This window comes from Oncorhynchus mykiss, chromosome 6 (genome assembly GCF_013265735.2).
Source record: "Oncorhynchus mykiss isolate Arlee chromosome 6, USDA_OmykA_1.1, whole genome shotgun sequence".
Taxonomy (NCBI): Eukaryota; Metazoa; Chordata; class Actinopteri; order Salmoniformes; family Salmonidae; genus Oncorhynchus; species Oncorhynchus mykiss.
The window spans coordinates 100934931-100951316 of NC_048570.1; the positions used below are offsets into that span (position 1 = coordinate 100934931).

Consider the following 16386-nt stretch of genomic DNA (forward strand, 5'->3'; position numbering starts at 1 on the left):
CTTTAATGACCCTTTAATAAAGCCTGTAGTTCAACACCCAACCACTAAAAGCTTCATCAAAGCTGTTGACAGCATGTAGCTTCATTCTTATTCTCAGTCCTGACCACAAATCTCCCTCCCAGCCTAACATAGTCCTGACCACAAATCTTCCTCCCAGCCTAACACAGTCCTGACCACAAATCTCCCTCCCAGCCTAACCCAGTCCTGACCACACATCTCCCTCCCAGCCTAACATAGTCCTGACCACAAATCTCCCTCCTAGCCTAACACAGTCCTGACTACAAATCTCTCTCCCAGCCTAACACAGTCCTGACCACAAATCTCCCTCTCTCCCAGCCTAACACAGTCCTGACCACAAATCTCCCTCTCTCCCAGCCTAACACAGTCCTGACCACAAATCTCCCTCTCTCCCAGCCTAACAGTCCTGACCACAAATCTCCCTCCCAGCCTAACATAGTCCTGACCACAAATCTCCCTCTCTCCCAACCTAACACAGTCCTGACCACAAATCTCCCTCTCTCCCAGCCTAACACAGTACTGTGGGTTTGTCTACGCAGTGACTATGCTGGAATATCTTGGACTAGAATTTAGAGGTCGACCGATTAATCGGAATGGCCGATTAATTAGGGCCGATTCATAAATCGGAAATCGGTATTATTATTTTTTTTACATCTTTATTTAACTAGGCAAGTCAGTTAAGAACACATTCTTAGTTTCAATGACGGCCTAGGAACGGTGGGTTAACTGCCTTGTTCAGGAGCAGAACGACAGATTTTTACCTTGTCAGCTCTGGGATTCAACCTTACAGTTAACTAGTCCAACGCTCTAACCACCTGCCTCTCATTGCACTCCAGAAGGAGACTGCATGTTATGCGAATGCAGTAGAAGCCAAGGTAATTTGCTAGCTAGCATTAAACTTAACTTATGAAAAACAATCATAATCACTAGTTAAACTAGTAATGTCATCAACCATGTGTAGTTTATCTAGCGTGTCCTGCGTTGCATATAATCGATGCAACGCTGGGGGATGATTTAACAAAAGTGCATTTGCGAAAAAAGCACAATCGTTGGACGACTACCTAAACCATACACACCAATGCCTTTCTTAAAATCAATACCCAGAAGTATATATTTTTAAACCTGCATATTTAGCTAAAAGAAATCCAGGTTAGCAGGCAATATTAACCAGGTGAAATTGGGTCACTTGTCTTGCGTTCATTGCACGCAGAGTCAGGGTATATGCAACAGTTTGGGCCGCCTGGCTCATTGTGAACTAATTTGCCAGAATTTTACGTAATTATGACATAACATTGAAGGCTGTACAATGTAACAGTAATATTTAGACTTAGGGATGCCACCCGTTAGATAAAATACTAAACGGTTCAAATCAAATCAAATCAAATTTTATTTGTCACATACACATGGTTAGCAGATGTTAATGCGAGTGTAGCGAAATGCTTGTGCTTCTAGTTCCGACAATGCAGTAATAACAAGTAATCTAACTAACAATTCCAAAACTACTGTCTTGTACACAGTGTAAGGGGATAAAGAATATGTACATAAGGATATATGAATGAGTGATGGTACAGAGCAGCATAGGCAAGATACAGTAGATGGTATCGGGTACAGTATGTACAAATGAGATGAGTATGTAAACAAAGTGGCATAGTATAAAGTGGCTAGTGATACATGTATTACATAAGGATACCGTCGATGATATAGAGTACAGTATATACGTATGCATATGAGATGAATAATGTAGGGTAAGTAACATTTATATAAGGTAGCATTGTTTAAAGTGGCTAGTGATATATTTACATCATTTCCCATCAATTCCCATTATTAAAGTGGCTGGAGTTGAGTCAGTGTGTTGGCAGCAGCCACTCAGTGTTAGTGGTGGCTGTTTAACAGTCTGATGGCCTTGAGATAGAAGCTGTTTTTCAGTCTCTCGGTCCCAGCTTTGATGCACCTGTACTGACCTCGCCTTCTGGATGATAGCGGGGTGAACAGGCAGTGGCTCGGGTGGTTGATGTCCTTGATGATCTTTATGGCCTTCCTGTGACATCGGGTGGTGTAGGTGTCCTGGAGGGCAGGTAGTTTGCCCCCGGTGATGCGTTGTGCAGACCTCACTACCCTCTGGAGAGCCTTACGGTTGAGGGCGGTGCAGTTGCCGTACCAGGCGGTGATACAGCCCACCAGGATGCTCTCGATTGTGCATCTGTAGAAGTTTGTGAGTGCTTTTGGTGAGTGCTTTTGGTGACAAGCCGAATTTCTTCAGCCTCCTGAGGTTGAAGAGGCGCTGCTGCGCCTTCTTCACGATGCTGTCTGTGTGAGTGGACCAATTCAGTTTGTCTGTGATGTGTATGCCGAGGAACTTAAAACTTGCTACCCTCTCCACTACTGTTCCATCGATGTGGATAGGGGGGTGTTCCCTCTGCTGTTTCCTGTTCCGTATTTCACTGAAATAATAAACGTTTGTTTTTTTCGAAATGATAGTTTCCTGATTCGACCATATTAATGACCAAAGGCTCGTATTTGTGTGTGTTATTATGTTATAATTAAGTCTATGATTTGATAGAGCAGTCTGACTGAGCGATGGTAGGCAGCAGCAGGCTAGTAAGCATTCATTCAAACAGCACTTTTGTGCGTTTTGCCAGCAGCTCTTCGCAAGCACAGCGCTGTTTATGCCTTCAAGCCTATCAGCCTAATGGCTGGTGTAACCGATGTGAAATGGCTAGCTAATTAGCGGGGTGCGTGCTAATAGCGTTTCAAACATCACTCGCTCTGAGACTTAGAGTAGTTATTCCCCTTGGCTTTTGTGGAGCGATGGGTAACGCTGCTTCGAGTGTGGCTGTTGTCGATGTGTTCCTGGTTCAAGCCCAGGTAGGGGCGAGGAGGGGGACGGAAGCTATACTGTTACACTGGCAATACTATAGTGCCTATAAGAACATCCAATAGTCAAAGGTTAATGAAATACAAATGGTATAGAGAGAAATAGTCCTATAAATACTATATTAACTACAACCTAAAACCTCTTACCTGGGAATATTGAAGTCTCATGTTAAAAGGAACCACCAGCTTTCATATGTTCTCATGTTCTGAGCAAGGAACTTAAACGTTCGCTTTTTTACATGGCACATATTGCACTTTTACTTTCTTCTCCAACACTGTTTTTGCATTATTTAAACCAAATTGAACATGTTTCATTATTTATTTGAGGCCAAATATATTTGTATTGATGTATTATATGAAGTTAAAATAAGTGTTCATTCAGTATTGTTGTAATAGTCATTATTACAAATCAAATAAATACAGATTTGGCCGATTAATCGGTATTGGCTTTTTTTGATCCTCCAATAATCGGTATCGGCTTTGAAAAATCATACAATCGGCCAACCTCTACTAGAAATGCCATATGTTTGTATGTAGTGTATATAAGTAATAATATACATGTTGATATAAATCATCTGCACATCTCCATCAGGTGGTTTTCTCCATACCTTCTCAGACATGGCCTCCTCAAACTTGTGGCTGAAGAGACACTTGTAGACCTTGCCCTCTCCTGCTTGGGTCTGAAAGAACAGAGAAACACAGAGGCCAATCAACATCCTCAGTAACCCGAAGAAGAACAGAGACCAGTCACTGTCCTCAGTAACCCGAAGAAGAACAGAGACCAGTCACTGTCCTCAGTAACCCGAAGAAGAACAGAGACCAGTCACTGTCCTCAGTAACCCGAAGAAGAACAGAGACCAGTCACTGTCCTCAGTAACCTGAAGAACAGAGACCAGTCAACGTCCTCAGTAACCTGAAGAACAGAGACCAGTCAACGTCCTCAGTAACCCGAAGAAGAACAGAGACCAGTCACTGTCCTCAGTAACCCGAAGAAGAACAGAGACCAGTCACTGTCCTCAGTAACCTGAAGAACAGAGACCAGTCAACGTCCTCAGTAACCTGAAGAAGAACAGAGACCAGTCACTGTCCTCGGTAACCTGAAGAACAGAGACCAGTCACTGTCCTCGGTAACCTGAAGAAGAACAGAGACCAGTCACTGTCCTCGGTAACCTGAAGAAGAACAGAGACCAGTCACTGTCCTCGGTAACCCGAAGAAGAACAGAGACCAGTCACTGTCCTCGGTAACCTGAAGAACAGAGACCAGTCACTGTCCTCAGTAACCTGAAGAACAGAGACCAGTCACTGTCCTCAGTAACCTGAAAAACAGAGACCAGTCAACGTCCTCAGTAACCTGAAGAACAGAGACCAGTCACTGTCCTCAGTAACCTGAAGAACAGAGACCAGTCAACGTCCTCAGTAACCTGAAGAACAGAGACCAGTCAACGTCCTCAGTAACCTGAAGAACAGAGACCAGTCAACGTCCTCAGTAACCTGAAGAACAGAGACCAGTCAACGTCCTCAGTAACCTGAAGAACAGAGACCAGTCACTGTCCTCAGTAACCTGAAGAACAGAGACCAGTCACTGTCCTCAGTAACCTGAAGAACAGAGACCAGTCACTGTCCTCAGTAACCTGAAGAACAGAGACCAGTCAACGTCCTCAGTAACCTGAAGAACAGAGACCAGTCAATGTCCTCAGTAACCTGAAGAACAGAGACCAGTCAACGTCCTCAGTAACCTGAAGAAGAACAGAGACCAGTCACTGTCCTCAGTAACCTGAAGAAGAACAGAGACCAGTCACTGTCCTCAGTAACCTGAAGAACAGAGACCAGTCAACGTCCTCAGTAACCTGAAGAACAGAGACCAGTCAACGTCCTCAGTAACCTGAAGAACAGAGACCAGTCAATGTCCTCAGTAACCTGAAGAACAGAGACCAGTCAACGTCCTCAGTAACCTGAAGAAGAACAGAGACCAGTCACTGTCCTCAGTAACCTGAAGAAGAACAGAGACCAGTCACTGTCCTCAGTAACCTGAAGAAGAACAGAGACCAGTCACAGTCCTCAGTAACCTGAAGAACAGAGACCAGTCAACGTCCTCAGTAACCTGAAGAACAGAGACCAGTCAATGTCCTCAGTAACCTGAAGAACAGAGACCAGTCACTGTCCTCGGTAACCTGAAGAAGAACAGAGACCAGTCACTGTCCTCGGTAACCTGAAGAAGAACAGAGACCAGTCACTGTCCTCGGTAACCTGAAGAAGAACAGAGACCAGTCACTGTCCTCGGTAACCTGAAGAAGAACAGAGACCAGTCACTGTCCTCAGTAACCTGAAGAAGAACAGAGACCAGTCACTGTCCTCAGTAACCTGAAGAAGAACAGAGACCAGTCACTGTCCTCAGTAACCTGAAGCAGAACAGAGACCAGTCACTGTCCTCAGTAACCTGAAGAACAGAGACCAGTCACTGTCCTCAGTAACCTGAAGAACAGAGACCAGTCACTGTCCTCAGTAACCTGAAGAACAGAGACCAGTCACTGTCCTCAGTAACCTGAAGAACAGAGACCAGTCACTGTCCTCAGTAACCTGAAGAACAGAGACCAGTCACTGTCCTCAGTAACCTGAAGAACAGAGACCAGTCAACGTCCTCAGTAACCTGAAGAAGAACAGAGACCAGTCACTGTCCTCAGTAACCTGAAGAACAGAGACCAGTCACTGTCCTCAGTAACCTGAAGAACAGAGACCAGTCACTGTCCTCAGTAACCTGAAGAAGAACAGAGACCAGTCAACGTCCTCAGTAACCTGAAGAACAACAGAGACCAGTCACTGTCCTCAGTATCCTGAAGAACAGAGACCAGTCAACGTCCTCAGTAACCTGAAGAACAGAGACCAGTCAACGTCCTCAGTAACCTGAAGAACAGAGACCAGTCAACGTCCTCAGTAACCTGAAGAACAGAGACCAGTCAACGTCCTCAGTAACCTGAAGAACAGAGACCAGTCAACGTCCTCAGTAACCTGAAGAACAACAGAGACCAGTCACTGTCCTCAGTATCCTGAAGAACAGAGACCAGTCAACGTCCTCAGTAACCTGAAGCATCAGGTAATTGTCATTTGGGAGACCGTCATGTAAGGCAAGATGAGCAGCGTACGTTTTCACAGAAGCGTTCTCGGTCCTCTCGGCAGGAGAAGTACAGGAATCTGTCCAGGTGGAAGTCGTCTGACGACAGCTCCGCTACGCGCATGATGCTCTTCTTACACTCCTCTCTGATTGGATGAGCCTGATCCTGTTGCTCCGCCTCTCGGACTAAGGCTTTCTCCAGACACGCTATGACCTCACCCTGTGAATGGATGTCCTGGGAGTGAGGTAAGGGGGAGGGAAGGGTCAGAGTGAGGGTGGGAGCAGAGGGAGAGAGGAGCAGAGAAAGTGTTCCAATTGGTTATACTTAAACTCAGTAACAGCACCAGGCCTCACCCTACTACAATCTGAAGTCTAATGTCTACTGTTTGTTGATGATCTGGTGCTTCTGTCACCAACCAAGAAGGACCTACAGCAGCACCTAGATCTTCTACACAAATTCTGACAAACTCCAAGCATTGATTATGCAAGAATGGGCTGCCATCAGTCAGGATGTGGCCCAGAAGTTAATTGACAGCATGCCAGGGCGGATTGCAGAGGTCTTGAAAAAGAAGGGTCAACACTGCAAATATTGACTCTTAGCATCACCTTCATATACAGTGGGACAAAAAAGTATTTAGTCAGCCACGAATTGTGCAAGTTCTCCCACTTAAAAAGATGAGAGAGGCCTGTAATTTTCATCATAGGTACACTTCAACTATGACAGACAAAATGAAACAATGAAAATCACATTGTAGGATTTTTAATGAATTTATTTGCAAATTATGGTCGAAAATAAGCATATCTCAATACGTTTTCTGTAAGAGAGGCTCTCAAGAGAAGACAGGCTATGTGCACACTGCCCACAAAATGAGATGGAAACTGAGCTGTACTTCCTAACCTCCTGTCATATGTATGACCATATTAGAGACACATATTTCCCTCAGATTACACAGATCCACAAAGAATTCAAAAAACAAAGTCCCATCTTGATAAAGTCACATATCTATTAAAAAAGGGCCAACCAGTGAAGAACAAACACCATCGGGAATCCAACCTGTATTGATCTGGATTGTCCTCCCACACGATAAATCCTTCAGTACAGACTGCACTATGAAGAGGCCCCTAACCAAATCACTAGACAACTCAGAGAGATAACGGTGCCTCAGCCTTCCTCCCTGTGAGTATCACTACAACACCCCCTCCCCTCTCACCTTCTCTCCAACATTGATGCTTCCACAGCGTAGCGTGTTGATGTCCTCTCTACACTTGTCCATGAAGCCACAGATGAGTCTGTAGTCTGAGAAGACGATGGAGGTCATCTTGGTGATGTACTGGTGACACTGGTACTCTGTGATGTTACCACGGTGATCCACCAGGCAGGACACCAGGTAACCCTTACCACGCTCCTCCTCCGAACACTCCTTAATCTGAGGGGGGGGTGAAATACACACTCCTTAATCTGAGGGGGGATGGGATGAAATACACTCCTTAATCTGAGGGGGGGTGGGGGTGAAATACACGCTCCTTAATCTGAGGGGGGGGGGGGGTGAAATACACACTCCTTAATCTGAGGGGGGATGGGATGAAATACACTCCTTAATCTGAGGGGGGGGGGTGAAATACACATTCCTTAATCTGAGGGGGGGGGGGGGGGGGGTTGGTGAAATACACACTCCTTAATCTGAGGGGGGGGGGACAGAGGTGAAATACACACTCCTTAATCTGAGGGGGGGGGGGGGGGGGGGGGGTTGGTGAAATACACACTCCTTAATCTGAGGGGGGGGGGGGGGGGCAGAGGTGAAATACACACTCCTTAATCTGAGGGGGGGGGGGGGCAGAGGTGAAATAAACACTCCTTAATCTGAGGGGGGCGGGGGGGACAGAGGTGAAATACACACTCCTTAATCTGAGGGGGGGGGGACAGAGGTGAAATACACACTCCTTAATCTGAGGGGGGAGGGGGTTGGTGAAATACACACTCCTTAATCTGAGGGGGGGGGACAGAGGTGAAATACACACTCCTTAATCTGAGGGGGGGGGGGGGGGGGGGTTGGTGAAATACACACTACTTAATCTGAGGGGGGGGGGGGGGGGCAGAGGTGAAATACACACTCCTTAATCTGAGGGGGGGGGGGGCAGAGGTGAAATACACACTCCTTAATCTGAGGGGGGGGGGACAGAGGTGAAATACACACTCCTTAATCTGAAGGGGGGGGGGGGGGGGACAGAGGTGAAATACACACTCCTTAATCTGAGGGGGGGGGGGGGGGGGGGGCAGAGGTGAAATACACACTCCTTAATCTGAGGGGGGGGGGGGGACAGAGGTGAAATACACACTCCTTAATCTGAGGGGGGGGGGGAGGCAGAGGTGAAATACACACTCCTTAATCTGAGGGGGGGGGGACAGAGGTGAAATACACACTCCTTAATCTGAGGGGGGGGGGGGACAGAGGTGAAATACACACTCCTTAATCTGAGGGGGGGGGGGGACAGAGGTGAAATACACACTCCTTAATCTGAGGGGGGGGGGGACAGAGGTGAAATACACACTCCTTAATCTGAGGGGGGGGGGGGGGACAGAGGTGAAATACACACTCCTTAATCTGAGGGGGGGGGGGGCAGAGGTGAAATACACACTCCATCTGAGGGGGGGGGGGGGACAGAGGTGAAATACACACTCCTTAATCTGAGGGGGGGGGGACAGAGGTGAAATACACACTCCATCTGAGGGGGGGGGGGGGGGGGGGGACAGAGGTGAAATACACACTCCTTAATCTGAGGGGGGGGGGACAGAGGTGAAATACACACTCCTTAATCTGAGGGGGGGGGGGACAGAGGTGAAATACACACTCCTTAATCTGAGGGGGGGGGACAGAGGTGAAATACACACTCCTTAATCTGAGGGGGGGGGGGGACAGAGGTGAAATACACACTCCTTAATCTGAGGGGGGGGGGGGACAGAGGTGAAATACACACTCCTTAATCTGAGGGGGGGGGGACAGAGGTGAAATACACACTCCTTAATCTGAGGGGGGGGGGGCAGAGGTGAAATACACACTCCTTAATCTGAGGGGGGGGGGGGGGGGACAGAGGTGAAATACACACTCCTTAATCTGAGGGGGGGGGACAGAGGTGAAATACACACTCCTTAATCTGAGGGGGGGGGGGACAGAGGTGAAATACACACTCCTTAGAATACAACACACACCACTGAGGTGAAGTTAAAACAGACGTTGTTACTAGGATTGAATAGTAGGATAGGTTTTAACTCCACTAAAACCTGTAACAAGATGATGTGTTTTAAATGATTGGATGAAGTTCTATCGTCTCTATGACAACCTGTCCTTTGAAAACATCCAGTGGATGAGAAGGAAAAACTGAGTAGATGACCTGTCTAGATGGGATGGCCTGGCTAGATGACCTGGCTACATGACCTGGCTAGATGGGTTGGCCTGGCTAGATGACCTGGCTAGATGACCTGGCTAGATGGGATGGCCTGGCTAGATGACCTGGCTACATGACCTGGCTAGATGGGTTGGCCTGGCTAGATGACCTGGCTAGATGACCTGGCTAGATGACCTGGCTAGATGGGATGACCTGGCTAGATGACCTGGCTACATGACCTGGCTAGATGGGTTGGCCTGGCTAGATGACCTGGCTAGATGGGATGACCTGGCTAGATGGGATGACCTGGCTAGATGACCTGGCTAGATGGGATGACCTGTCTAGATGGGATGGCCTGGCTAGATGACCTGGCTATATGACCTGGCTAGATGGGATGACCTGGCTAGATGACCTGGCTAGATGGGATGACCTGGCTAGATGACCTGGCTAGATGGGATGACCTGGCTAGATGACCTGGCTAGATGGGATAACCTGGCTAGATGACCTGGCTAGATGGGATGACCTGGCTAGATGACCTGGCTAGATGACCTGGCTAGATGGGAAGACCTGGCTAGATGACCTGGCTAGATGGGATGACCTGGCTAGATGACCTGGCTAGATGGGATGACCTGTCTAGATGACCTGGCTAGATGGGATGACCTGGCTAGATGACCTGGCTAGATGGGATGACCTGGCTAGATGACCTGGCTAGATGACCTGGCTAGATGGGATGACCTGGCTAGATCACCTGGCTAGATGACCTGGTTGAGTAGATGACCTGGCTAGATGACCTGGCTACATGGGATGACCTGGCTACATGGGATGACCTGGCTACATGGGATGACCTGGCTACATGGGATGACCTGGCTACATGGGATGGCCTGGCTACATGGGATGGCCTGGCTACATGGGATGGCCTGGCTACATGGGATGGCCTGGCTACATGGGATGGCCTGGCTACATGGGATGACCTGGCTACATGGGATGACCTGGCTACATGGGATGACCTGGCTACATGGGATGACCTGGCTACATGGGATGACCTGGCTACATGGGATGACTTGGCTAGATGGGATGGCCTGGCTAGATGACCTGGCTAGATGACCTGGCTAGATGGGATGGCCTGGCTAGATGGGATGGCCTGGCTAGATGGGATGACGTGGCTAGATGGGATGACGTGGCTAGATGGGATGACGTGGCTAGATGGGATGACGTGGCTAGATGGGATGACGTGGCTAGATGGGATGACGTGGCTAGATGGGATGACGTGGCTAGATGGGATGACGTGGCTAGATGGGATGACGTGGCTAGATGGGATGACGTGGCTAGATGGGATGGCGTGGCTAGATGGGATGACGTGGCTAGATGGGATGACGTGGCTAGATGGGATGACGTGGCTAGATGGGATGGCCTGGCTAGATGGGATGACGTGGCTAGATGACCTGGCTAGATGGGATGGCCTGGCTAGATGGGATGGCCTGGCTATATGTGATGGCCTGGCTAGATGGGATGGCCTGGCTAGATTGGATGGCCTGGCTAGATTGGATGGCCTGGCTAGATGGGATGACCTGGCTAGATGGGATGACCTGGCTACATGGGATGACCTGGCTACATGGGATGACCTGGCTACATGGGATGACCTGGCTACATGGGATGACCTGGCTACATGGGATGACCTGGCTACATGGGATGACGTGGCTAGATGGGATGGCCTGGCTAGATGGGATGACCTGGCTAGATGGGATGGCCTGGCTAGATGGGATGGCCTGGCTAGATGGGATGGCCTGGCTAGATGGGATGGCCTGGCTAGATGGGATGGCCTGGCTAGATGGGATGACCTGGCTAGATGGGATGACCTGGCTACATGGGATGACCTGGCTACATGGGATGACCTGGCTACATGGGATGACCTGGCTACATGGGATGACCTGGCTACATGGGATGACCTGGCTACATGGGATGACCTGGCTACATGGGATGACCTGGCTACATGGGATGACCTGGCTACATGGGATGACTTGGCTAGATGGGATGGCCTGGCTAGATGACCTGGCTAGATGACCTGGCTAGATGACCTGGCTAGATGGGATGACCTGGCTAGATGGGATGGCCTGGCTAGATGGGATGGCCTGGCTAGATGGGATGGCCTGGCTAGATGGGATGGCCTGGCTAGATGGGATGGCCTGGCTAGATGGGATGGCCTGGCTAGATGGGATGACGTGGCTAGATGGGATGACGTGGCTAGATGGGATGACGTGGCTAGATGGGATGACGTGGCTAGATGGGTTGACGTGGCTAGATGGGATGACGTGGCTAGATGGGATGACGTGGCTAGATGGGATGACGTGGCTAGATGGGATGACGTGGCTAGATGGGATGACGTGGCTAGATGGGATGACGTGGCTAGATGGGATGACGTGGCTAGATGGGATGACGTGGCTAGATGGGATGACGTGGCTAGATGGGATGACGTGGCTAGATGACCTGGCTAGATGGGATGGCCTGGCTAGATGGGATGGCCTGGCTATATGTGATGGCCTGGCTAGATGGGATGGCCTGGCTAGATTGGATGGCCTGGCTAGATGGGATGACCTGGCTAGATGGGATGACCTGGCTACATGGGATGACCTGGCTACATGGGATGACCTGGCTACATGGGATGACCTGGCTACATGGGATGACCTGGCTACATGGGATGACCTGGCTACATGGGATGACCTGGCTACATGGGATGACCTGGCTACATGGGATGACCTGGCTACATGGGATGACGTGGCTAGATGGGATGGCCTGGCTAGATGGGATGACCTGGCAAGATGGGATGGCCTGGCTAGATGGGATGGCCTGGCTAGATGGGATGGCCTGGCTAGATGGGATGGCCTGGCTAGATGGGATGGCCTGGCTAGATGGGATGACCTGGCTAGATGGGATTCAGACGGTCCATACAGACTCATTGTGAGGGAACACCCACTGTCTCCTTACTAGGGCCACTGGGGATGCAGAGCCTGTGTCCCTACGGCCCTACGGGGGACAAGTGGTGCCCACAGTCCCTACGGGGGACAGGTAGTGCCCTATAGGGGACAGGTAGTGCCCTATAGGGGACAGGTAGTGCCCTATAGGGGACAGGTAGTGCCCTATAGGGGACATGTAGTGCCCTATAGGGGACAGGTAGTGCCCTATAGGGGACAGGTAGTGCCCTATAGGGGACAGGTAGTGCCCTATAGGGGACAGGTAGTGCCCTATAGGGGACAAGGTGCCATTTAGGACCCAGTCAATGTCACAGCAACAACAGACTGACATTATCTGGCTCATGGTACAGCTCTGCAGCCATAAAGACATGTTGCTGTGTGTGTGTGTGTGTGTGTGTGTGTGTGTGTGTGTGTGTGAGACTAACCTCAGTGATAGTACTCTTGCAGATCTCCATGGCCACAGACTCAAACTTGGGATCCATTGTCAGGTTCAGCTTGTAGTTCCATAGCAACTGGAGGGAAGGAGAGAAACCATGAGACACACAGACAGACAGAGAGACCATGAGACACACAGACAGACACAGACCATGAGACACACACACAGAGACAGAGAGAGACCATGAGACACAGACAGACAGACACAGACAGAGACAGACAGCGAGACAGAGAGACAGAAGGGAGGGAGAGAGAAGAGACAGATATGATACCAGAACAGAACCTGTTGGTAGGGGAAAAGGGGAAAAATGCTGGTAGGGGAAAAATTCCTGACTTGGTTCCATAACAGACCTCAGTTCTGCCAGTCTAACCTGGGTTGGAGGAGAGGAGAGGTACCATAACAGATCTCAGCTCTGCCAGTCTAACCTGGGTTGGAGGAGAGGTAACATAACAGACCTCAGTTCTGTCAGTCTAACCTGGGTTGGAGGAGAGGTACCATAACAGACCTCAGTTCTGTCAGTCTAACCTGGGTTGGAGGAGAGGTAACATAACAGACCTCAGTTCTGCCAGTCTAACCTGGGTTAGAGGAGAGGAGAGGATACATAACAGACCTCAGTTCTGCCAGTCTAACCTGGGTTGGAGGAGAGGAGAGGTACCATAACAGACCTCAGTTCTGCCAGTCTAACCTGGGTTGGAGGAGAGGAGAGGTACCATAACAGACCTCAGTTCTGCCAGTCTAACCTGGGTTGGAAGAGAGGAGAGGTACCATAACAGATCTCAGTTCTGCCAGTCTAACCTGGGTTGGAGGAGAAGATTCATAACAGATATCAGTTCTGCCAGTCTAACCTGGGTTGGAGGAGAGGAGGGGTACCATAACAGACCCCAGTTCTGCCAGTCTAACCTGGGTTGGAGGAGAGGAGAGGTACCATAACAGATCTCAGCTCTGACAGTCTAACCTGGGTTGGAGGAGAGGATCCATAACAGATCTCAGTTTTGCCAGTCTAACCTGGGTTGGAGGAGAGGAGAGGTAACATAACAGACCTCAGTTCTGCCAGTCTAACCTGGGTTGGAGGAGAGGAGAGGATACATAACAGACCTCAGTTCTGCCAGTCTAACCTGGGTTGGAGGAGAGGAGAGGTACCATAACAGACCTCAGTTCTGCCAGTCTAACCTGGGTTGGAGGAGAGGAGAGGTACCATAACAGACCTCAGTTCTGCCAGTCTAACCTGGGTTGGAGGAGAGGAGAGGTACCATAACAGATCTCAGCTCTGCCAGTCTAACCTGGGTTGGAGGAGAGGTTCCATAACAGATCTCAGTTCTGCCAGTCTAACCTGGGTTGGAGGAGAGGAGAGGTACCATAACAGATCTCAGCTCTGCCAGTCTAACCTGGGTTAGAGGAGAGGAGAGGATACATAACAGACCTCAGTTCTGCCAGTCTAACCTGGGTTGGAGGAGAGGAGAGGTACCATAACAGACCTCAGTTCTGCCAGTCTAACCTGGGTTGGAGGAGAGGAGAGGTACCATAACAGATCTCAGCTCTGCCAGTCTAACCTGGGTTGGAGGAGAGGTTCCATAACAGATCTCAGCTCTGCCAGTCTAACCTGGGTTGGGGGAGAGGAGAGGATTCATAACAGATCTCAGCTCTGCCAGTCTAACCTGGGTTGGAGAGGAGAGGTACCATAACAGACCTCAGTTCTGCCAGTCTAACCTGGGTTGGAGGAGAGGAGAGGTACCATAACAGACCTCAGTTCTGCCAGTCTAATCTGGGTTGGAGGAGAGGATTCATAACAGATCTCAGTTCTGCCAGTCTAACCTGGGTTGGAGGAGAGGTTCCATAACAGATCTCAGCTCTGCCAGTCTAACCTGGGTTGGAGGAGAGGTAACATAACAGACCTCAGTTCTGTCAGTCTAACCTGGGTTGGAGGAGAGGTACCATAACAGACCTCAGTTCTGTCAGTCTAACCTGGGTTGGAGGAGAGGTAACATAACAGACCTCAGTTCTGCCAGTCTAACCTGGGTTAGAGGAGAGGAGAGGATACATAACAGACCTCAGTTCTGCCAGTCTAACCTGGGTTGGAGGAGAGGAGAGGTACCATAACAGACCTCAGTTCTGCCAGTCTAACCTGGGTTGGAGGAGAGGAGAGGTACCATAACAGACCTCAGTTCTGCCAGTCTAACCTGGGTTGGAAGAGAGGAGAGGTACCATAACAGATCTCAGTTCTGCCAGTCTAACCTGGGTTGGAGGAGAAGATTCATAACAGATATCAGTTCTGCCAGTCTAACCTGGGTTGGAGGAGAGGAGGGGTACCATAACAGACCCCAGTTCTGCCAGTCTAACCTGGGTTGGAGGAGAGGAGAGGTACCATAACAGATCTCAGCTCTGACAGTCTAACCTGGGTTGGAGGAGAGGATCCATAACAGATCTCAGTTTTGCCAGTCTAACCTGGGTTGGAGGAGAGGAGAGGTAACATAACAGACCTCAGTTCTGCCAGTCTAACCTGGGTTGGAGGAGAGGAGAGGATACATAACAGACCTCAGTTCTGCCAGTCTAACCTGGGTTGGAGGAGAGGAGAGGTACCATAACAGACCTCAGTTCTGCCAGTCTAACCTGGGTTGGAGGAGAGGAGAGGTACCATAACAGACCTCAGTTCTGCCAGTCTAACCTGGGTTGGAGGAGAGGAGAGGTACCATAACAGATCTCAGCTCTGCCAGTCTAACCTGGGTTGGAGGAGAGGTTCCATAACAGATCTCAGTTCTGCCAGTCTAACCTGGGTTGGAGGAGAGGAGAGGTACCATAACAGATCTCAGCTCTGCCAGTCTAACCTGGGTTAGAGGAGAGGAGAGGATACATAACAGACCTCAGTTCTGCCAGTCTAACCTGGGTTGGAGGAGAGGAGAGGTACCATAACAGACCTCAGTTCTGCCAGTCTAACCTGGGTTGGAGGAGAGGAGAGGTACCATAACAGATCTCAGCTCTGCCAGTCTAACCTGGGTTGGAGGAGAGGTTCCATAACAGATCTCAGCTCTGCCAGTCTAACCTGGGTTGGGGGAGAGGAGAGGATTCATAACAGATCTCAGCTCTGCCAGTCTAACCTGGGTTGGAGAGGAGAGGTACCATAACAGACCTCAGTTCTGCCAGTCTAACCTGGGTTGGAGGAGAGGAGAGGTACCATAACAGACCTCAGTTCTGCCAGTCTAATCTGGGTTGGAGGAGAGGATTCATAACAGATCTCAGTTCTGCCAGTCTAACCTGGGTTGGAGGAGAGGTTCCATAACAGATCTCAGCTCTGCCAGTCTAACCTGGGTTAGAGGAGAGGAGAGGATTCATAACAGATCTCAGTTCTGCCAGTCTAACCTGGGTTGGAGGAGAGGAGAGGTACCATAACAGATCTCAGCTCTGCCAGTCTAATCTGGGTTGGAGGAGAGGATTCATAACAGATCTCAGTTCTGCCAGTCTAACCTGGGTTGGAGGAGAGGATTCATAACAGATCTCAGTTCTGCCAGTCTAACCTGGGTTGGAGGAGAGGATTCATAACAGATCTCAGCTCTGCCAGTCTAACCTGGGTTGGAGGAGAGGATTCATAACAGATCTCAGTT

General features: G+C 49.6%; 1 protein-coding gene across 1 annotated transcript in view; it reads right to left on the bottom strand.

Moving 5' to 3' along the window:
- The window catches only part of LOC110510552 (Golgi apparatus protein 1-like), an 88314-nt gene that overhangs the window by 52317 nt on the left and 19611 nt on the right, over positions 1-16386 (bottom strand). The window contains exons 3-6 of the mRNA XM_036981736.1: positions 12780-12866; positions 7213-7428; positions 6033-6236; positions 3501-3572 (exon numbers count right to left, since the gene is read on the bottom strand). Coding sequence (XP_036837631.1) covers positions 3501-3572; positions 6033-6236; positions 7213-7428; positions 12780-12866 — 579 coding nt within the window. The remainder of the gene's footprint in view (positions 1-3500; positions 3573-6032; positions 6237-7212; positions 7429-12779; positions 12867-16386) is intronic.